This window comes from Excalfactoria chinensis, chromosome 16 (assembly GCF_039878825.1).
Source record: "Excalfactoria chinensis isolate bCotChi1 chromosome 16, bCotChi1.hap2, whole genome shotgun sequence".
In the NCBI taxonomy this organism is placed as follows: Eukaryota; Metazoa; Chordata; class Aves; order Galliformes; family Phasianidae; genus Excalfactoria; species Excalfactoria chinensis.
In genome coordinates, this window is record NC_092840.1 from 4,721,444 (window position 1) to 4,746,086 (window position 24,643).

General features: G+C 41.2%; 1 protein-coding gene across 2 annotated transcripts in view; it reads right to left on the reverse strand.

Annotated features, from left to right (window-relative positions):
- Positions 1-24,643, reverse strand: part of ZNRF3 (zinc and ring finger 3) — a 68,805-nt gene that overhangs the window by 17,481 nt on the left and 26,681 nt on the right. For both annotated transcript variants that reach the window (XM_072351351.1, XM_072351352.1), the window contains exon 2: positions 10,585-10,710. In XM_072351351.1, the coding sequence (XP_072207452.1) occupies positions 10,585-10,710 (126 nt within the window). The remainder of the gene's footprint in view (positions 1-10,584; positions 10,711-24,643) is intronic.

The window sequence follows — 24,643 nt, forward strand, 5'->3', positions numbered from 1 at the left end:
ACTTGAGAAGCACAGAACATCAGCCACAGGCAAAGAAAGATATTCTGCCATAACAGACTGCTGCGCTCTGCTTATCACTGCCAATCTTGCACAGCATTATGTCAAACATACTTTTTAATTACAACAAACTCCCAAACCTCTTTTTCCTCTCAGAGATACAGAGAACATAGACTAATAACATCTGTACAATGCAGGTCATTACTAGCATCCCTCCTACACTGTCAGGCTCTGACATTCACCAAAAGCATCTTGCCCCTTAAGTTACAACCGTAGTTGGAAAGCCAGGCCACTGGGAAGGAGAAAAGGAGGAAAAGTTACAAATTAACCAACTGATGCCTCAGCTCTGTTAATGTACAATTCCCCAGTAACTCCAGAAACACTGAGTTCAGCAGAGCACAAGCAGGATGCCATTTCAAACCTTGCCTTCAAGTGAGGAAAAAAGGAGCTTTCAGATTTCTGTCTCAAAGCAAAAAGCAGACAGTATCAGAACAAGACAGTAAAGCCCCAAAGCATCGCACTAACATAAAACTTCTTCCTGCCTGTAATCCTTAATTTAGCGCCTCTGTCACTTTGAGATTGGTTTTATAATAAGTATCCTACTGATAATGCAATATACAGCATTATGACAATTGCTTTATCAAAGAAGCAATACTGGAAGTGCAAAACTATATAGATATATTTAAAAATACTATCACTATTAAAAAACATGATGTACTTCAGGTATGAAAAGACAACCATATACTCATATGCTATGCAATCACATCTGGCACAGGGTAGGGACTGTTAGGACTGATGGAGCTGTGGGTGTCCCTATGCACTGCAGGCAGTGGGACCAGACAGCCTATGGGGGTCCCTTCCATACCATTCTCTGATTCTATGATTCCAGCATGATCCAGAGATCCATACCACTCAGTGCTAAGAAACTCAGTTAAAACTAAGAAAAAAAACCCAAACAACTAAGAGCCTTTCCTATAAGGGGTTAGGGAGAAATACTGCCATTGGTTCATAGTCTAGACAGAGTGGAAAAAAACACACACACCCCACATGAAAAGGGTATTCATTTAATGCTGAATACAGCCAAGCCTACTGGTTGCAAATCTTTTGTGACACACTGCATTTAAGGGACTCCATTCCGCAAATCCTGTCTTCTGCTACTACAGTCCAAGTGCAGGCCAACCCTCCTTGCTATGAGAGGTCACAGTTGCAGGGAGAAGGGTGAGCACTGGAAAAGAACACTGGAGGAGCGGAAGGTCTTGAACTGTGTAACAGGGGCTCAGCAAGAAGCATTCATGACAACTAACCAACTAATGAATGGTTATTCAGAAATCTTGTTACATTTTATAACCCTTCAGGGCATGAGAATTCCTACAGACAAGCAACCTCCAAAGCATAATAGTCACAAGATGTGTTCATTTTTGAAACTGTGCAGTAACAAAATAACTTTTTCTGATTAGCCACAATGCAAAGATACAGCAAACTAAAACAAATCATACAGTAAAGCACAGAATCAAATTTATCAAGAAAAGCTCATGTAAATTTTGAAGACTATTAGGCAAATATTCATACAATCACGTCACCTTTCTGCCTCCCAAACCTGCCCTTGTATGCCCAGCATCTGCACAGATTTCTAACTCGCTTAAAGCTAACATTCTGGGGTTTGAGTTATGGTTCTTGTGCTCCATGCCACATTTATGAAGATCAGAGTATCTGCACAACTACAGTCATGTTGATATAAGCTGTCACAACTCACACTTGGAACAAGTGCAAGTCCCAGTCAGGTCACATTCAAGTGACTTGAATGTCACTTGAACACAACAAAGTCATGGACTCAAAAAATGATAAATGAATGACTTTTATTCTATTAGCTGCTGTCTAGGAACCAAAACACTCATTCACCTCTACAGCTTCTAGACTACTTCCCTCTGTTTTGTTTATTATCTTAACTGTCTAGCTATTTCATTTGATCTCTTCCTAACCACAGAGACTGAAACGAGCTCTAATAGAACACCAACTTAAAGTTAGAAGTCAGAATGTACACAAAACAAAAGGGAAAAACTGAGTATTATGTTTCAAACTCAAGTGTTTTTTTCTTATCACAAAGCTCTTGAAATCCTTAATTCCTGCAGGAATTCCATCCAGCCTCAGTCAACTCAACAGGGAAATCCAATCTTCCTAAGAAACGTGCTTTATTTTAAGGTGGAAAGTTCTTCTCAATGTAACAATTTGGAGTTGTGGTTCCTGACCCAAAGCTTTAGATAAAAATATTTAAGTATTTTAGGAAGGAGTTTAAACTTCAAACAGAGTCAGCTCAGGTAAAATTATGTCAAGAACAGAGAAAAGACCTAAAGTGTTTGCAGTAGTCTATCAAAGTTATGCCAACACATCTACAGCAACCAGAATACGAAAGGCAGAAGAGCTTTGTGCCCATCAGTAGCATACTGCTATCCTCTAACTGGAAGGCAAGACAAGGTAGAATATGACTATAGCTCACAGAAGTGTTGTAAAGAAATGAAAGCAAGCCTAAGTGCAAAAAAACTGAGTCACTTAAGTCAGTTTGGGTTATGTATCTGTCTTCAAAAGATAGGAATGAAAAGTCAGTATCTTCTGCTTAGTGCTATTGCCTTGTTTGGCCTCATCCTCAAGTAGCTGGCCTTCATCCACAGGCTGAGCTCTACCACGATCAAGGATATTTCAGAGATAACACAATCATCATGTGAGGCGGTAAAGCAGTAGATCCAAAACTCAACAGAAAGAAGCAGCTGTGCTCTTTGTATTACTACAAAGTCACATACGGTCTGTGCAAGTATGGCCAGACAGATCTCATGGAAGCCACAGTGAACTGTCGAGCAGCAGAAGTATTTTCACTTCTACATCTATTAGTGTCAAAATGCTGCAGCAAATTCCCCTGGAGCTTCTGTCACCTCTGTCAGGGAAGAGAATCTGCATCCCCCAGTACAGAATAAGCATGCAATGGCCAGTATGGGACTCCAGTCCCTGAAAGAACAAAGGCTTGTAAAACTCCCTTGGTGTCCAGTAGAATACTGATGGTTCCTCAGTAAGGTCTTCAAACTTGAGCCTTCTTCCTCAGAAAGAATCAGCCTGGGTAATAATCTCAGTGGTAGAAGGATGAATGGCCCACCCCAGTACTCCGGCTTATGTAGCAACCTTTCATGGGTTGGCTAAAGAAAAGATGATATGGACTGTCTTTTAGATAGTGGTTCCTGGTTTAGGATTAGATTAGTTTCAAGGTCTCAAACTGCGGTGGGCCCTTGTTGTTAGTTTGTTGCTTCTTTTTTTAAAAAAAAAAAAAGGAAAAAAAGAATAAAAAAAGGTAGAGGATTCTTATTACAAAGGGAAACTGGAAACTTCTCTCCACACAAGCAGCGACATGGCTGTATTGCTGAGGCCTCAGGGTAAGGATTAAAGAAAAACAAAATAGAAACCCTTCCATCTCTAATTAGGGTCTTCATTTGCCAAAGAGCCATTCCACAGCGGGAGGAATTACATTCAGGCCGTTGCTTGGATAACGTCTCCCAGCAGGTTGGCTCCTCAGAGCAGCCTACTCTGAGCCAACAATTTCTGGTTACTTGGAGGCAAGCAGCCTGCATATTGTTTTAACTGGCCTGGCTTTTGCAGCCAGTTTTGCTGAAAAACAATCTTCTATTCAGAATGCAGAGATAAAAGCTTCACTCGGTTTGAATTTGTCCCCAGTTTCTTTCTCCCTTTCTTTTTTTAAACATGGGAATTATAGGTTCTGGAGTTTGCATTATTTCTCTTGTAGACATCAGTGTTTTTCTCCCTCTGGCCACTTGATTCTTTGCCAGTGAAGGCTGCTGTCTGGAGTCCAGCCATTCATCAGCCCCTACCTCATCATTAACACTGTGGTGCTGGCGGTCACAGCCCATTGCTGGCGACAGGAAATCCTAACTTGCAAGAGGTTAACCACAGCCCATAAACAGCCAGGCTGGCTCATTAGTCCCTTACAGTCAGCTGAAGGGTCCAGACCCTCTGGGAGTTTCAACACTGTTCATGGACTCAAGCATCTATGCATTCTGTGCCCATAGCAAAACAGCTTCACTTCCTTCTCCCCTGAAAAGCTTGCTACTTCAATCTTCTGGCTAAGGTCTATCTTTTTTTTCCTATCCAAAGCCAACCAAGTCATTTGAGTACTTGGAAAAACTCAATGTCTGGGCTTACTAATTAAAACACTGATAAGCCATACTGAGACAGACGCACTAGAATACATATAAGCTTTTGATGTTTTTAATAGATTTAGCTTCATACCCACCATGAGCACATCTAAGGCACTAGCTATGCAGAAGTTGATACACATGCCTAATGGTCTAAAGAGCTCATTTCACAAATACACCCAGTTCTGACCTCCAAGAAATAGCTCACCAGAACTACAAATGGCTTCAGTGCTCCCTATGCTGATGTTGTCCCTTTCATACTTGATTTTTGAGCATGCAGTATGAATTGATACTCTTGAATTGTCATGTTGCTCAAACAGTCACCTCTATATTATATCCACCTAACAATCATGGAGACATGCTTAGAGCAGAAAAAATAGTTTCTGGAAAGTTATCTCAGAAACAGAATGCGAAGCACATTTTGTTCTACCAACCTTTTCTCTTTCTCCCCTTACAAACTTGTGAAAACTTCTGTAAAACAACCCCTCTTATATATGCAATTTCTTTATTACCACTGCTTATTACATCTGCTCATCTTTTAACCTGAGCACTGGAGTCCCTCTGATGCAGCTCTGGTTACATACCCCAGTTCTCCAATTTCTCCCAAAGCCCCCTGTCTCTTATGGACTGAAATTAGGCATGTCACTCATCTATGAAGTCCTACAGAATTCTATTCCCTGCCTCCACGTCTGCTCCCTATTTTCTTCACTTTCCAAGTCATTTATCCGATTCTGCTTGCCAGACATTTGTGCTCATCTCTGCTCCAACATATCTGCACCTGAATGATCATTCACTGCTTCAAGCTCTTTCTGTAGTTCTTCCAATGAACGGGCAACTGTGTGTTTCTCATTATTCCATAGGTAGATTCCGCATGTAAATTAGCACAAAGTCTCTCCCAGTGTTTGAGAGGCTCACAAAGTGTGTAGAATCATGAGGGTCCAAGTACTCAAGACTCGAAACATTTACATGTTACTGTCATTTTTATGTTATTCCTTAGTCTTTACTTAGTCCTTCCTCAGTCTGAATTTCCATTAATTTCACTGAGAGTTCTGACTGAGCAAAGACTCCAGTAACACATGTTGTGCAACAACAGCTGCTTCTTTAGCCGAAGATAAAAGCAGCTGTGTTCCAGTTGGTTGGAAAGGAGCAAGGATGGTGGTGAGGACTGCTGAGGACTCAACTCTAAAAGTGGACGCTTATGTGAAGTAATCAATCCAACAATAGCAAACCTAAGGAGTGCCCAGAGGGGGGAAGCATCAGAGGCAGCCTTTCTTCGTGAATAGCTGTTGCTTTTCATAACAATGCACAGTGAACATGAAAAGGAAGTTAGTAAAATAATGTAATAACATTACTGGCTAATGGAAACAGCCACCCCACAGAACCAAAGACTGACAGATCTACTTCATAACTGCACGACCTGTCCCAGCCCTTGTTTGCCCACTGCTCAGTGTGAGCCCCTCTTTGGCTTTGGCCCAACTCTTTCCCTCTGAATCTTCCACCATACGATCCATACACAACATCAACCTCCCCACTGTCTCAAAAACTTCCTTGCCTCGCTTGTCAGTATCTATCCTCAATCTTTCCCCATCTTTCTCAAAACCACTGCTGAAATTAAGGTGCAAACTAAGCACAGAGGAGACAGTTTAAAGAGTAGAAAAATGAGAAACTTGTGAACTCAAGACTTCAGCTGTAATGATGAGACTACTACTCCATGCCGAGTCCCCATTTTTGCTTCTACAATTTCTCCAAGCTCTCTGCTGCCAAACACGCCTACATACAATATTTTTTCCTTTTTCTTTCCAATTCAAATTCCTTTTTTAGTCTGTTAAAATAGGCTTGGTGTTAAGAATGTGGTCTGTGGAAGATGGAAGGAAAGGCAAGGAGAGAGTAACAAATGCCCTGAGCTTTTGTCAAGTGTGTTTTGCTATAAAGAGATTGTTTTTTCTTATTCAAAAACACACATTTGTCCCTATCAGGAAGATTAAGAAGATTACTTCTGTATCTGTCACTATGAAAAGTTCAAGTCTTCCTGAATAAAGATATTACCCTCTCTTCTGACCTTATCTGCACAATTTAGTTAGAATGCCAGAGATCTTTATGTCTAGATGCTGTTGAGGTCTCATCACAGAGCCAGCACAGGAGAAGAAACAAGGTCAGAAGATGAATGACACCAAAATTATTTGCACAGATAGCAGTATTGCTTCAAATACAATTACAGAAAATGCTTGGTGGTTGTTTAAAATGGATGTTAATCTTTCAGGTGTCCTGGGTATTATGAGCAGGTTGCTGTAAAAGTAATGCCTCCTATTTTTTTCCCATGGAAACAATAGACAAACAGTACAATAGAACTACTTGATCAAGCAAACTCTCAGCTACAAAACACTATTTTTCAACACAGTCACCACCATTAGCTGTGTGTTTTCACCAGCAATGAACATGAACCTGCATGTCTCACTTGTAAGCATCTGTATGGCTGTCTGGAACATGGCAGTCTTCCACATTGCTGTTGCCAGAGCTAATATTATACAGAAACAAAATCTAAGCTTACATAATCCCTGTAATTCTAATTTACACGTAACTGTATGCTTAATTTAAGCTATGAATATCAATGGACAAGTTAATTCATTTAATTTGCCTTCGTTTCATTAGCTCCAAATGAAAAGAATCAAAACCACCTTTTAAAGAATGTGAAGATACTGCTGATCCTTTAGAAATGAGTATGATATAATTCAAAGTTCTTCTTACATGAAAACTAAAAACTATTTGAATCTTCCTTTTTGTCTTTTTGGAAATGGATTTGTAGGAGAAAGTATCTTAGCAAAACTACTGATAGAGTATATGTGGTAGAGTTACTCTATGCACTTGGAACACAACCCACTCTATCCAAAGATTGCCTCATCTGAGAAGGGACTCTCAGTTAGGATTCACACAAGTCATAGTTCACACAACAGAAAAGCAGGATGGAAAGAAATAAAACTGACTGCATTTCTCAGGCTTGATTTTCTGCAGCTAACTGTTACTGCTGCACAAAAAGGTCGGTTTTCAGAAGGATGCTTTTTTGGAGGCATTTTGAAAGGTTATAAGGAAGGACGTGTATCAGCTTATTACTTGCTCATCCAGGTACATTGATTTAACCAGCATGTCTTAGAGCATTTTAAACTCCCATAAAAACACGACTAGCAAATGCATTGCAGAGTCTTCCCTTCTCCCCCCAGGACTTACACCAAAGCTTCGCTAAGGAACATCGTTGTTAGGACAGGGAACTAATCAGAACTGCACCTCAACACAAGCACACTCTCCCAGAGTTAGTGCAGGACTGTCTGAGCTCACAGTGAGGGTTACAATATTCTTGGATAGAAGTATTGCACAAGTTAAATGGAAGCCAGGCAATTAGTTTACATACAAAATGAGAACAAAACTCACACAGGCCCACTTGCTACAGTTTCTCAAGCCTTAGATTATTCTTTATTCAGGAACTGAGCAGCACAGCCCTGTGATTTCACATTGGATTACCTGACAAGAATCTACCTACAAATTTAAACCAACTACTGGACAAAAAAAAATGGTTAGGAGTCACAATTAAATGGCTTAACACAAACTGAACTCATGAGGATTTTGGCCCCAACCTAAGGAGTGCATTCATAATCATGATGTGGCAAAACAAGAGATCCCTCTGATTATTTGTGTCAGTGTATTTGTAAATAACCTCTTAAAACAGAGATGAGTGAATGGACATTAAGGGAACTGTTAGGAATTTCCTTCTATTACAGATCCCTTTGATCTGAAGAAAACAGGAAGCTGTAGTAGTGGGGACATCCTCTCTTTGTTAGCCTCTACTCAGATGCACATCCTCAATTACACATATCCTATTAATATAAAGGAGTCCCTTCAGAAGGCCCTGGAAGAGAAATAAGAAACAAAATCCTTCCTTGGGGACCTTCAAGCCTGCAGAAGGGGAAAGGAGTGCTACTTTTAAGCAAGTCTACCCTATTGTCCTAGTGTCTACACTGTGCTGATACAAAGAAGCAATGGCATTGCTACGTGGTATTTCAGCTTCTTGACCAAAAGTAACAGGGAGGGAGAGACGGTGGGACTGCACATCAGCATACACAGGACACAGGTAGCGTCACACCAGCACAGTGGATACAAACACAGAACAGGTAATTTGTAGGCAATGCTGCTTTTCCCTTCCTCGGGAGTAAAGCTACACCACTGGAGCACATGTGCAAGGCAGGCAGAGGGGAAGGAGTCCCATTGTGCTGTCTGCAGAGAAGACAGGAATTCTAGGAGGGGAAAGGTTCCCTTTGAAGCACATGGCACGAAGAGCTTCCCAGTGACCATGGCAACAGGCTCAGTGGGTTCCCAGCCTGAGAACCAGTTACTACAGCCATGCCTGAAAAACAAAAAAGTCTGAAAGAAGGAAAGAGAGGGGGAGGTGGGGTCGGGTGGGGGAGAAGGACTTGGAGCAGAATTAGCCTGGCAGAAACTGAGCGGCTCCCTGGTAGGCAAATCCAGCCAATAATGCTTGCTGGGTTCACGGGGTTTCCTTTTCATTTCCAATGCTTTCTTCTTCCTCTGTCACTCCCCTCCCAGCCCTATTCAGGAGCTCATGAGATCAGTAAAACCCAGGCCTTTGCTTCGCCTGCATGCAGCATTGCCTCAAACAGGGCTGCACTGTGATCAAAGGCAGCGCTAAATCACGGCTGCCACACACACCTCTTCCCCCATCAGAGCCCAGTTTTCACAGGCACTCTAGCAGAAGATAATTTCCCCCCCCCCCCAAAAGAAAACCCCTCTTGTGCTTTCATTACAACACACACATCTGACAAAGAAGGATGAACAATTCAAAAATCTGCACAGAAATGTACAGAATTTAGTGTGTCCATCTACCAAACCCATTTAGCAAGATGGATAAACTCGAGCAAAGCTACTAAAAAACACAGGCCGGGGTCTTAACTAACAACCACCACAATTAAAGAAAGTCAACAATAGGAACTGCATCTTTGTATCAGACTTGCATACCATGGAATTTAGCACTGCAGACAGCTTTCAAGTATTCTCTACATTCTATTTCACAGCACCTCAAGCTTCCCAGGGGATCTTACTTCAGTTTTGCTTTTACTACTCAACATAAATATATCACTTGTTCTTTCATATATGCATGTATTTTACCACACAAACACATGCAGCACCCTCTTCTACTACCAGACTGCTCAGTACAAAGGTGCACCAGTATTAGTGATACAAGTTCGAATCTGCTCCCTTAAAACAGGCTGGAATTTCACTGAAACAGTATTCCAAGTTAGAGGGGGAAAAAAGGTTGTGCTACATTGAAATGCAACTCAGTACAATCACTTCTTAAGAGATGTTTGTACCATTAGCTAAACCTGCAGTGCATTTTAGACATGCAGATAGTTTCCCATTTCTCTTGAAATGTATTTCTTCTAGAAGTTTAATTTAGAGATACATGGAACAAGTTTTACCTTAAAAATGTCAGGATTATCTTCTGTCTGTTGCACATTCACTGTCCACCTCAAATTACCACTATCACCCTACCCCAAAACTGAGCCAAATTCTAGGCTGAACCCCAGAGACTGTATATGCTTTCCTTCATGCACTTCCAATTACCCCAGACTATGGACACCAAAATACAATATAGCCTTAGTCCTCCAAAATTCTAACCTGAGGAAAAAAAGAGACAGCATTCTACTCTCCTTTTTAAGGTATCTGGTAGCAGCAGCAATGCTATCTGCTGACTTCACCCCATAAAACAAAGAGAAATGGTTTTAAAGGAGTTTAAATTCCAGAGGCCCAAAGATTCCAAAGGGAGATTACAGAGATGAAAATTCCCATTTCTCTGATTGAGATACTAAGATCCACTTCTTGGAAGCAATACCTGTCCTCAACTAGAACAAAGAAGTCTCCTGAAGGGTTGAGGATTCCCCTTCCCAGAAAAAGAACTAAATTAGTACGGCCTCCTGAGAAAACTGTACTTAAGAACAAGCAGTAAGCAGCCAGCTTTCATTTTTACTACTTTTGATCATATTTGATAATAAGCTTTATTTGATTGAGCCAGCACCATGCTGGCCATTCACTGTTTCTACTCAAATACCACTACTGCCAGCTTTTGCAGAGCTTCATTAGGTTCCTATACAGCACAAAAAGGGACATATGCACTCATTTTGCCATCACCACCTCTTAAACGAGAGAGGGCATTATCTTTCCCCGAGGCACGCAATGCAAAAACAAGCAAAACAGGAATACTTCATGCACTACTAGAAGTCTCATTCTACACCATGTTCATTTTTCTCAGAAAGAAATTAACCCTCCCAAGGAATAGTTAAAAAAAAAATCAGTATTTTCCCCAAACTATTCAATCCGTATAGCCCCTTACCTTTCCTAAAACAGTGAGACATGGCTTTGGTTCCAGCTCAGGCTGTTCCAGCTTCACCACTCCTACCCAGCCATATTCATACAGGTCTTCCTCATCATTGCTATTACACAGTCCAAGTGGATGCATCTGAAACAGAATCAGTAAGAAACCATCAGGAAAACAGTGTAATTCAGAGACCACACGCAGATTGCTTTTGAATACCTTAGTTTATAACAAATCCTTATTGAAGTACACCAGAAACACCAACATAAGGCTGCAATTATGAAGAACTCCATATGTTTCTGAAGCATGCTATCAGTTCAAGATCTTAGAATGTCATGTGAGGTCACCATCACCTTGCATGCATCTTTCATCTTGCAAGTGACTCAATGCAAGGACAGCTTGTTGAGTCCTGATTCCATGAGTAACTCAAGCAATTACTATGAAATACAGGAAACACAATGGTAGCACAACACAAAGGTTTCCCTATCACTCATTTTTCAGGACTCATCACCAATATATCTGTACTCAGAGAAAAGATGAGTCTGAGCAATACTAAGCAGAGAGAGCAGAATCCTCTGCCCAACTCCCAGCTCTTCCTACCTCTATTTTTTGTTCTGAGTTGTTATGAGCTGCCTGCATTCTCACACAGATGAGTTTAATTCATTCTGTTTAAAAAGCTTGAGACAGGAACTTTGAAGCCAGCACCCGATGGGGAAACTGCTCAGTACTGACAAAAAGCAAGAAAAGAATCAAGTAGTAGGAGAGCTCTCTCCAAGATTGGTACATATTCCAACATAACCAGGTCCCAAAGGAGCCCATGAAAATCTTTAAGGTCAACAGAAAACTTTAATCTATATTAAAGTCTAACAAAACAGAACTGCTCCTGTATCAGTCACGCTCTGAAACCATAACCCAGCACCTAACCCTAACCCAGAGGTTCCTACTTTAACATCCTTGAAATGAACTTTGGCACTTTCCATGTGTCTGAAAGGGCAGAAGCAAAAGCACTCCTCAGAGGTGCTTTTCTCCAAGGTTACGGTATCTGTATACATTGCTGGGGGTTTAAAATAACTTCAAAAAGGGCCGCACCAATTTTAAGTGGGTTACTGTTACAGAGCAGACAAACAGCAAACTGACAGCAAAGGAGGAACATTTTATGCTGTAACTCAATCACCTCAAAGCAGTCCTGATGATTACAAGACAGCTTTCACCCTTTGTCCTTTTTTCCTGAGTGCCAGGGTGAAACATTATAGTGTTACAAGCCTCCTTAAGAGCAGCTCCAAATCTTTCCACATGCTGCCATGAGATTAGCCTTTCCTGGCCATACAAAAATACTGTCTACCCACTTTAGTCCAGAAATCATCTTGGAAGGACGAGAACAGAAAATTCCTTCTGCAGCCACTTTCCTCTAGAATACTCTTTCCATAACAGCTTCCAAGCTGTGAGCAGACCTTCAGATTGCAGTCACAAAATGCACTCTGCAGTTACACCTCTGAAAGTCAGGACAAGTCCAAAAAGGTTAAAAGAGCCTCACCACCTCTTTTTACAAAACTGGGGCTTCCTTCCCTTTTAGGAGATAGAATGACAATACTGTATGACATCTCCAGCAGGAATACCCCAAACTCCTGAGAACAGACTCCCTGGCTAAAGGCAAAAAGCCACAGATTGCACATAAGTGGACTCTAGCTTCACATCACAGAATTGTTTGAGTTGGAAGGGATCATCTGGTCCAACTTCCCTGCAATGAACTGAGACACCCACAGCTCCATCAGGTGCTCAGAGCCCCATCCAGCCTGACCTTTAGTGTCTCCAGGAATGGGCATCCACCACCTCTCTGGGTAACCTGCTCACCCCCTAAAGAAATAGCAAGAAATACCTCCAAAGAGGCACTCATCTCTTTCTGATTTACCACATACCACATTCACTTTCTCTATGGTTCTGTAGGATAGAACTGCAGGTCTCTTTCTCCTGTTGCATGGAAAAAAATTAGTTGACAGCTTCCAAAAAGTCAGGAAGGTTGGCTGCTCCAATAGCATAGCTTTGCAAACCTCCTGCTTTCCAATCAGAAGGAAAAAAGGAGCAGCTACCCATCCATCCAGAGGAGCTACTTCAGTTGGTATAAACTGTCCAAAAAACAGAAAAATGTGGAAAAGTTCTCTTGCCTCACCAGATCAGCAAAGATGACTGAGACACCACACATGTTCAGAAGACTTGGAAGAGTCTCATGCACATACAGCAGCCTTAAACGTGCATGACAACTATAGCTAGTATTGGTCAAACTACATGTGTCATGCAGAAGGTACCAAGCACTGAGACTGAAGCCCAGAAACTGAATTTCAGAACATGCAGTAAAAAAGCAACTAGAAAAGACAACAGTATGTGTAACTAAAAGAGCTGCCTGTCTGAAAGGTTGCACAAGACTTAAAAGCCAAATGAGAAGTATGAAGGTGGGATGGAAAAACACCACTGAGAATGAGGTATCTCTCAGGTCTCACAGAGTTCCAAGACTTTCTAGCAAATGTGACTTTTAAGCAGCATTTACTGATCACCGTACTGCATTCTGAAATGCCTTGATGAACACCACCAGTCCCTGCTCTTTGAGCCTTGTCCAAAGAACTTAGTTTCTGAGGAAGCTTCTGAAGCCCCCTTGTGCAAGAGCATAAAAAACAGAATCCCAGGAGTGTTTGTGGATAAAGAGGGGAAAAAAAGGAAGCAGAAACTCATCTCTTCAGGACAGAACTAAGGCTATCCATACAGTTGTAGTCACCCTGAGGGGAAAAGAGTTTGAAATTCTTGTCCAGATCCATTAACTGTGCCTACTTAGAACATCCATTTACTCAAACTATAGCAAGGTTGTGTTATGAACTAACAATTAATAGATGAAAGCTGAGTTTGTTTGCTATCCAGAACAAACAGCTGTCAGAAAAGAATCCTCCTTCAGCGTGGCAGTGATGGCTGCTACTGCCACTGATCTCTATGGACAAACAGAACTGAGCATGTAGATTCAACAGCACAGCCCAAACCAGGCACGGAGTTTTTTCAACCTTGTACATCCTAACAGGACATAGAGGACTGAAGCAGGGAGAACAGGGAAATGTATAAACCACCACACACTGGCAAAGTAATCTTGCACATAAGAAACCTCAAACCCAAATGCAAAATCTAGTATAAGCAGTAAGCAAAACTAATAGGGCGCCTCAGGCACTGTGCGGGCAAATATAGAGGACTTACAAGGCTACAAACTCCCAAGCATTCTGTTGCATCACAGTGGAATCTCACCAGAATAATTAACAGAACAAATTACATTATGCCAGCAGTACTCCCTTCAGGAAAGGACAACCGACATTGTCAAAAACATTGTCCTGTTCAATTAAAAACATGTGACCAAGCTATTCCTGGACTATTTGCTCCAGCAAATGTGAAGACTTACAGGACCAGCACAACCCTGTAACCACAAACACATTGAGGGAACTCGTACTAAAGTGCTCAGAATCAGCATTTTTAATCAAGCAGAATGATGAAGTCAGTGTTAGATTGTACAATTTACCCACTTACTAATCTTATGACCAGAGCTTGGGAGTGTGATTCCTGTCCTCAACCTCTAGTAGTATTTTTGTTCCTCCTCTGGGTTCCTCATGTGTTTCAGTAACTCCTCTCATCTGATTGCTTTCATCTGCTCACATTACTCTTTTTAATGCATATTATTTAAACTTCCACTCATCATATTCTTATTCTCCATCAATCTCATCCTAATCTCACAATAAACTACTAATGGCAACTCACTGATCACCTTCCTCAAATCTCAGTCTCTAGCTCGCCTGCCAGTAGCGGATCCTTGGTCTCCCCATTTCAAAAATCTCTTTTTTTTTTTTGCCTAACATTTTTACAACACTTTACAAAAACTGCTGTTCTGTTTCTGTAGGGAATGCACTTCTTAATACATCAACTCACTGACTCCCATTTTACCTACTGCAACCTTCTTCTCTTTGAAGGCACCTACAGTAACTCCTCTGCCTTCCATTCTTGGAGTTGTCCTTACAGTCCATCACTCTGAGCAATCAACTTCCACTCAGGAATTTCTTTGCATAAAATCCTGTGATCCTTTACATCACAGTCCATTACATTTCACTTACATTTCATATTGAGACTCTAACATGTAAAAGCAAAGAAAACTTCCCCCAATTCACTGTAAGTAAGGATCCCAGAGAGCCTAAACAAAGAAAAAGGTGCACTCACCATGCAAAGATCATGACTAACTGCAATCCAAGGCTTTAAGTCCACACGGTACACCATGACAGCAAATGTTTATTGGCTGGCACGTGGTAGGACAGTCACATTCCCACACACCATGGTGATCCCAACCCATCACTTTGGGACCTGTGCTAGCCCCCTCTCCCCCCAAAACCAAACTAGCATGTTTATGCCTTACACAGTTCCAGGAGTCTGCACACAGTATGTTATTGTTGCAAACAGGTTTTGTCCTTTCAGTTCCACTGAAAACACCACAATATGAACAGACCCCGACTCTGTACCTGCCCTGCCAACACATCAGTGCTAAGGAATACAAACAGAAACTGAATAACAAGACCTGGACAGTCCGAAAATCTTCAGCAATATGCCTTTTGAGAATGAGCACTACCTTTCCAAACATAATGAAGAACTCAAAAATAAATTCACTTCCATAAATCCCACAAGCCACAAAAGCTTTCTTTCTGCCACCCCAGTTTGGGCAAAAACTACTGAAATATTGCTGTGTTGTATGCATGCCTTCACTGAGCAGCTGGGTAGCCTTAGATATGACCTCTGTTCCCCACTCAAAAGTCTTCTTGAAATATAGCAGTACAGAAACAAACAAGGAACATACAAAGTTAAAAACATGATCTCTGGATCACATCAACATCAGATCAGCTGATGGAGAAAAGGGCAAAAAAACTCATTTGATCTTTATTTTCAGTACGAATACAGACTAAAAGCAGGGCCTCACAATCCGTCTGGCTTCCAATTAAATTAAACCAAGCTAAACAAGGAGTTCTTCACTCAAATTACCCATTTATTCTTCCAGCTGTTTTGCTAGTTTGGTTTTGGTCTTCCTCCAGAAAGACCTGCCAGTATCTCCTGTGCTTAATTCTCTTCCAGCAATCAGGTGTTTCATCTTCTAACAAGCAAGGGAAGAGATATAAAGCATAGGATATCTTCATTTCCATTTCTTTAGCATTCAGGGAGCTTCCCACACTGGTAACCATCTCTATTCTTTTAAGGCTCTTCTCCTTTTGACCTAGCAGTATATGTCAAAATGCAAAATAAAAGTATTTTCCCTTTAAAAAAATGCATTTAATAACTCATGTATAATGAATTCTCATAGTTTTGTAATCAGAAATGGCACCTCTGCAGGGACTGGGAGAGGGCCTGACATGACTTTTAGCATACACCTCCCATCCTCCAAACACACAGAGGGGAATTTACTCAAAGTGAGAATTTACCAGGACAAGAAAGGGCAAAAGTGAGAGAAGAGGAAATTTAGAATGGCTCACAAATGCACACTGGGAGAAGAAAGAGGAGCACTTTTCAAAGAACCAACCTTACAGCATCTCCCCATCCTTTACTAACATCACTGGACTATTAAAGCCCACATTCATCCTCACCTCAACCTACACACAAAAGCAGTTTTCTTGTTTATTCTGTTTTAAAGACAAACAGAATAGAGATAGACTACTTTATAAGACAAAGAAGCAGTTGAGTAGAGAAGGCTTAATATTTAAAAGACCCTGGGATCCTAACTTGTAAATATCTTATTTCCTTGGTTAGATCAACTTAGACAGCTGGACAGTTGAGCTCTGCAAGTGCCTACTTCAGTGACGGTTCCTAGTATCAATCTTGCCACAAGAAACTACAAGAAATCCCTCTCTTTGTCATTCTCTCATACACAAGAGAAGAGAGAATCCTCCCTTGCACTACTGCTGGGGTAGGATAGGACAGATAGAGACAATGTGGCAGAACAGGTAACACCATCCTGCTCAGCAAGGGAGAAACATGAAGTGGGCTAGCACTTCCTCTGAGCTTCTACAACACATTCTGGAGGCGCTATAAAATAACAGTGGAAAAAGACACCCGTTTCATATCCTCTGCTGGAAGACAAGGTACATTTTGCCTCTTAAAATGGTGGGTAAGCATCTCCTCATCATATCTTCTCATAGAGTCCCAGAGAGATCTTAACTGAAAAACCTCAGCTGCAGACATCTTCCTTTGAAGTGTTTAAGAGGAATCTAAGAGCTTGTGGGCTTGAGCCAGAATATGACAAAGACTAAGGAATCTTCCCACTTTGAAGTCTAAAGAGATCATAGGACACCAGAGAGTAAGGCTAAATGAGAACACCTAACCAAAAGGTCAGGCCCAAGGAGGATCCCAGGTGTCTTTGGGTCACAGACCTGTTTCACTTTAGACATCTGCTCTGTCTGGTTTCCCAGCTGAAATCCAGACCACGGTACAGCAAGTTTACATATTTGCTCTTCACCACTACAGAACTCTAAGACATTGAACAAAAAATTATAATGGACAAGCTAGAAAGACAGCAATAAAACCAAGTAATTGTTTCATATGTGTGAGGAAATTACTAGTGATTTCAAATACCTGCAGTAAAAAAGCAAATTCAAAGAAATATTCTGCATAAACATAAATAATTGAGCTGAACTGAGACTTGAATTCCCTACTGCTTTAGGATCTGAAACAACTGATATACTATATACCATAGCTTTCCCACCTGGAGCTTGCTTGGCACAGGCTCAGCTCCCTCCACATGAGTTCACATTCCTTCACCAGATAGGCTTTTGAAATAGTATGTATGAGGTTTTGCATGTGTACGCTAACAGTAAGTAGTAGGAGCAACATGTAGATCTGCTACTGAGCGAGGTTGGCACAAAGCAGTAACAAAACAAACAACAAATAGGTTTAGCTGTCATTGCAGCACAATTCTCTATTACCTTCCAGGCATCACAGATACCACAAAAGGCCCTGATGACTGGACAAGTGCGAATGCTACACTTACCTGCAGAAAGGAAAAAGGAACATACAAGGAGCTACGGAGCAGTCAGTCTCACTTCAGAGCCTGAGAAAATTATGGAGCATCCTTATGGAAGGTACTTGTAGGTACATAATGGATAAGATGGTGACTAAAAAAAGCGTGCTTGGATTTACCAAAGATAAAAACCACAACTATCTCAATACCTCTTACAATAAAACAACTTGAACCATGGATGAAAAGAGCTGGGTATGCAACCTACCTTGATTTCAGCAAACTGTTTTACTTTGTTCTACTTCACCATCCCTGCCGACAAGCTGCTAAGGCATGGACTAGACAGATGGGACAAAAAATGGTGGAAAACCAGTCAAATTGACTCATAGTCTTCAGTTGCTCAAAGGTGACTAATGGTTTAAGTTGAAGGGGCAGCTGCTCAAAACTGGAGCTCCTTAGGAGTCACTACTAGATCTGGTACTACTCAGTACCCTCATTAACAACTGTTGAGGCAGCAACTGGAGCACAAGGTAAGAGGGTGCATTCTCTGCATGTATATAGCCAGTAGATAAACAATTCTGGCCATTCCACTCTATTTGGCACTTTTTAGATGACACCTGGTATATGTGTCCAGTTTTGGTTCAAGAAGGTCCATTGAGAGGTCATCAAGATGATAAATGGGTGGGAGAACTTGACACATTAAAAGAGTTGAAGGAATTCCATTGTTCATATTAGAGAAGGCTCGGGAAGCTCTGTCTTACAGGTAGCAGTAGAGATGATGGAGGCAATCTTTTCACAAGGGCACATGATGACCAGACAAGAAGCAACAGGCACAAAAATGCTTCAGGGAAAATTATTTTTGGATGAAAACAATTCTTCACTGTAAGAACAAGCAAACACTGAAACAGGCTGCCCAGAGAATTGGTGGAATATTCCTTACCAGAAACATTCAAGATTCAGCTTGACAAGGCCCTGGATAACCTGGGCTAAAGATGTGCATTCAATGGAAAGCTGAATCAGATCATCTCCAGAAACCTCTTTGAACACAGCCTCTTTAAAAACATGTTTTGAGTCTACTCTCTTGTCCTTCAAATTAAGGGAAAAATCATTTACAAAAGCTACAGACTTGTTCTGTGACTTCAGTAAGCTTCTTTCTGATACCTGAAACAATTCAACATACGTATCCCATTAAACAACTGTTCAATAGACAAGGTTCCCACTGCATAGAAGTCTGATTGTATTAAAGTAATTTACTATGCTACCAGACTGAACAAAGAACCACAAATAGAAAGAAAACTCAGTGTATAGTTCCCAATTCTCTGCAAACCTTCAACCCCAATTTACTGGCAACAGGAAGGAGTACATAAAGAATCATAAAACCAACAGAGGGGGTGAGTATGAAAGTTTTAAATACTAAATTAATCTTCAACAATAATTAAATCACAAATGAAGGGAAAGACAGGGAAACTTGGAGAACTGAACCACCACTATTTGGCATCACCAACTCCTTCCCAGCTAGCCAGCGTCAGCTATTTTCAGACCACATACTGAATTGCTAACTAATTGTGCAACTTGGTATAGGAAGCTACATGGAGGAAGCTACATGTATTCCAGGTGGGGAAAGTTGGTTTATTCTATTGATAGACACAGCTTTAACAAGGCAAAAGCAAGAAGACTTCCTCATCCTGTGCTCACAAATCTTAGCTGTACAGAGGAACATTCAGCCTTCAGCACAAGTTTAAAGTTTAGCTGGTAAGATTGTTTCTTTTTTACTTTCAGATGCTTTTTTATTTGTTTACTTTTTGTTTTGAGGGAGAACATCCTGCCAAAACCCAAAGCACCACAAAACGTAACATTATAGGACCTGAACATTCCAGCAGTGCGTTTTTCTTGGCTATCAGTTGTGACCATGTGGTTCGACCCAGTGGTTAGCATTGAGCCCACAAGTGGGTTCCACCAAACTTTCTCTATAGCAGAGCACCAAACATTCCTGAAATCCTCTCACAGTCCACTTTACTCCAGGAAGTATGCCAAGGGAGATGATGAGAAACCCAGTCTGTGCTGTTATTAAATGTTAAAACAGAGATAAGCAGTTGGAAGCACCCACCGTGCACAACAGCTCAGTAAAATCCTACAGCAAACAGGCTGGTATTATACACACAGCCCAATAGACCTTGTGAACACTAGCGGTAAACTCTGAAAAGCAGCCAGATAATTAGGGACCAAGACATGGCACTGACCTAATTGGTCAGCACATATCACCTGAACCTAGAAAGCAACACCATACCTTTGATACAGGGACACCAAACCTGTGACTAACAGACCATGCAAAGTATATGGGAGCAACTAACCTGTTCCACTGCTCTGCTTCAAATTCCTTAAGAGAGGAAGAATGCTGCCAGCAAAAAGACATACCTAGCAGTAGCAGCATGTTCTCAGACATTGCCCTGCCAGAGTTGCTCCATGTCAGAGAGATGCAACACATACATATCTGTGCACAGGCTGTGTGTAATTGCAGCACATATGCATTAGATTTACTGCACAGGCAGAGATCAAGTGTAGCTGAGCATTTTACTGCAACAAATCAGCTAGACAACAAATATCCCAAATGCCTTGTGAGGGAAGATTACAGCCTGTTCTAACAGAAATCTGGACTTGCATTCCTTCAGAGGGTCTTAAATGCTTAATTCTAAGAAGAGATGCAAGTATTTGAGACAAATTTGAGGGCAGATTACTTCTATCAAGAATGTAAGTGCTTTGATTACACCACATTTTCCTATAACAGTACTGACAGAGCTAAGAGGGAACAAAGTCATGATTACAGTATGGTTAACCCCCTTTCAATGTGCAGAGAGATGCTGGCAAAAGATACAGGCACAACACCACTGAAGACGGAAAAAGTAAAATCAGAAGTAAAACAGTATCTTCATAGATCATTTTGGCAAGAGAATGCTGCCAGTAGGTACAAAGGAAAATAAGAGTTCTGGAACTACACAGAACACAGCAGTCCTCAAAAAAATAAACTAAGAACGTTTAAACAGAGTCATAATTGGCTGGGAAAAAGTAGTAGTTCATGAGATGTAAGGTAATCCATTTGTTCCACAGCACTCAGTGGGGACTCAAAACTGCCAGTATCAGATTGGTTTCATTTAATCGCTTAAGTTTAATTTGAAGGCCTCATATGGAGCTTCAAGAATTTCGTAAGCAAATTTTCCCTCACAAAAATAGTGGTATGAAGAGATCCAGCCTAACACTGCACAACAGAATGGGATCTATCTGTTCAATCCCAGAGATTATTCAGTGTCTGGAAAGAACGAATGTCACTATACAGCAGAAAAGAAACAACGACATACAGTTCATCAGAACTGTTTATATGAAGAATCCTGAAAGAAATTCCCAGATACTTGAATAAGGCAGGTTAATGAGCGCTTATGGAACGCATACAAGACAATTTGATCTAAAGAAGCTAATGGTTTTATTCATGAGAGACTTTCGACTCATGTATGGACTGGAAGGGTAACTAGAACAAAAGCTTGTGCTGTTTCACTAGTTGATAATTGCACAACCATCATTTCAGGCTGCACAAGACTCACTTTTCTCCTTCCTTTTCTGCTTGTGTGACCAGAGAAGCTAGAGTTGATTGGTCAGGAAGTCCTGTCTTCTCAATAGCAAGCCTGCTGGTAAGTTTCATCTTGTTCCAGTCAAAAAAAAGGATTAGTTTGTTAAATTCCAACATTAATTAGCCATTCATCTGCATATTCTTACGTCCTACACAGAAACAAAATCCTTCTGCGTATCAGTCCACTTCCCAGTCAAAGCACTTGGAAGACTTGCAAGCAACACAGTTTCTTACTACATACTTTGCACAGACACACCAAGCTGGTGCTGCCTACTACCCAAAGTCCAGGTGCACCAGCAGTTCCTTGAACAGAACAAGGTTTAAGCTTGCAACCTGAACCAAAGTAGGCCACGCATAAGAATAAGCAAATTACATTAAGGTAGTAGGTTCAGGAAAGACATATCAGTGTTTAGTTCCTTGAGAAGCAGCAGAGGGAATACAATCATCCCTGCACTTGCCTCATTAAATCTCACGTTCAGGGAATAATCTGTTACCTTTACTACTTTACATCTTTGATTACTGTTCCTAATTGAGGTGAAAGGAGGCTGGGTTTCCTGAAGAGATGACAGTATTAGGGCATCCATTTCAGAAGTATTCCAGGTAAGGATGAACTAGTCACATGTAGAGATCAAAGACACTCCCTCCAACATCCTGCCCTGATTTTAGGTGCTATGCTGCTTTCAGGCACTCACACTGCATTCATAGGCACACCCAGTTATATTCATTTTTGCTGCTGCATAATGCCCTGCAACATACATCATTCCTGACTTTACTCATCAACATTTGATGGGAGACATCACTACTTCTACTCCAATGAAGGATTTGGTCAGTATTTAGCAATGTTTAGTTGTTTACGCTTCCAAAAGTTGGCACAATCTGTTTGAAACACAGCACAGCCAGGGCTCCGTTCTCTTTCCATTTTGGACCATAACCTTCATTAACAAGGTGATATATTTGCATGGTCACAGAGAACGCATTCACTGAAGCCAGAGGGAGAGAAGCACAGAACATGTAGACACAGGCTGCTTTACAATTAAGAACAATTGTCCTTAAAAATGGGATGTGTGAGTAAAGAAGCTAATAAGAATAGATTCTTACAAGAAGAATGCACTGTCCTCATCATAAAACTAATCAAACTCCCTTCGTCATATATACAAATACCAAACAGGATCCACACGTTTCTGCTAGAAGCTTCTTTCTGTATGCAAGGCAACATTTTAGCCACATACAGAGGTAAAAGCCACAAAGGGAAAAAAAAAAAGTTGAGAATGCAGAAAGAAAAGAGGCTTAAAACGCACAACACCCCCATCCCATCCCCCACCCCTCATGCCAACCTCTCATCTATAATCCAACACATGAGAGACAACAGGCAAACAGCAAGAGGTCATCTTCAAAGGGCTGGTTGCCAAGGGAGGCCAGTGGAAAGAGTGCAGGCATGTCCCCATCAAAGTCCAGCAGCTGCAAGAGAGCCACAGAGGTGCAACTTCCCCTGGGGCTGCAATGAAATTCAGAGATGGAGGACAGCACTGGAGCTGCTCTAGCTAGAAATATCAAATGGGTAGCTTTGCACTTTGCAATAGGGGAAGCACAAAAGAGCTGTGATGTGTGTCCTGCTATCCACCCTGTTTTGCATTTTAGATAGCTGAAATGCTGTTTAGACTCATCAGGACACATAGCAGCAGAAGGGAGAAGCAGGCAGACAGCAATGCGTAGGATGGACTTTCAATTCAAAATTAAGACTTTGACGTACTGATTAGAAGTGAATGAGGTGAAGTTACAGCAGAGAATGTGTAGCCGGCTGTTGTTTTATTACTTCTCATAGAAAATGAGAACATATTTTCAGTTTGAGCTTGGGACAGTGTCTCACAATAAAAAACTACCTTCAAATAATAGCCAAAGCATCACATCACATACAAAATAATCCCATAGTGTTTACCTCCCAGTTCATTTCTAGAATCCACCTCAAAACACAGAAGAGAAACAGAAGATACTTGCTAAAGAACCAACAATACACATTTTAGACAGAGCAGCATGAAGTTTCAGTTGGCACCAACAAACAGTGGCTTGAGTGAAAATGCAAATGGCAGAGTTGCATGGTCTGAACAAATACTCTGGTGTCCAATACAAAGGTCAATGGAAATAGGGGATTTAGTATTTATTAAGTTCTTGATTACCACCTTGATTAAAGTCAGTCTGGAAGAACCACCCAGGAAGCAAAAGATTAGACCTGCAGTCCCTTCAGCCTGTTTACCCCTCTTGATATAAACCTATTCGCACTACATCCACTGACAAGTCTTCCCTCACTCCTCCTGCTATAAATGACCACCCATGCCTCTTCAGACCCCATCTACTGCAGATCCCCATCACCTCTGGACACCCTGTGCCTTTTCCTCACTGCTCTCAGGATAAAGACTTCCTTACATTCGATTTCTCCTCTTTTAGTTTGAAACCATTGCATCTAGCTTTAAATACAGTTAAGTCAGATCCAGTGCCATTACTGATACCACCCTGACCTGTTTAAAATGGAAGCAGAGATGAAGTAAAAGCCTCTGATGCAATTACCTGAGAGGAGGCCCAGGTGTATGCAAAGGAATAGAACTGCCTTTACTCCATGATAGGAAGAACAGATAGGCCTACTCATTGGATCTAATCCTAACGGAAGACAGAGGTAACTGGATTTCTGCCCCAGATAAGTCATTTCCCTGTGAGACTACATAGAAAAAAAAATACTCTTCTTTTCTACTTACTTTCCCATTCACAGTAGAGGGAAAAACAAGTCCCTGCACAGAAAGAAATGGAATACTTTGGAAGGGGGGAAGGGAAAAAAGTTGCGCCCAGCATTATGGCACATAAACATGGCACAAAGAGTTGTTCTGAAAACGGCTTCCAGATTAATAGTACTATTTTCCTATAAAAGAAAATACCTGCTGCCACTGGCTTCTCCAATCCAGATAAAATAATGAATAACTGCACTGTTTTCAGAGCCTATTACATAAGAACTTAGAGAACACTGAGACCTTCTATGTCACCACATGGGAAGGAGCATTTGAGTTTACTGGAAGAAAAATGCCCTTCTTAAGAACAGCCACCTGATGGCAGCCTGTGGCTTTAGTCCTGTCATTCCAAGTGGCAATGGGCAACCATTTTGAATGAGATTAGCTCTATGTTAAACCACTTCTGAAGGACGTTTTGTAGCACGGAGCAAGGAAGGATAACTTTGGAATAAGCTGTTCTTAATTCTAACATAGCAAACTGCTGAAATAGTCACTGCAAACATCGCCATTTAACTGATCATGAAACTTTCCCTTTTCAACCTCCATTTGATCCATTTTGCAGAGCAAACAACCAGACTAGCTGCAATTTTCCTTCTTTCCCCACCTCTTGCTAGATTCCTTCTCCCAGTGGCCATTAATGTAGGCACTAATCTCTTTCAGACTACCCCTTCATTT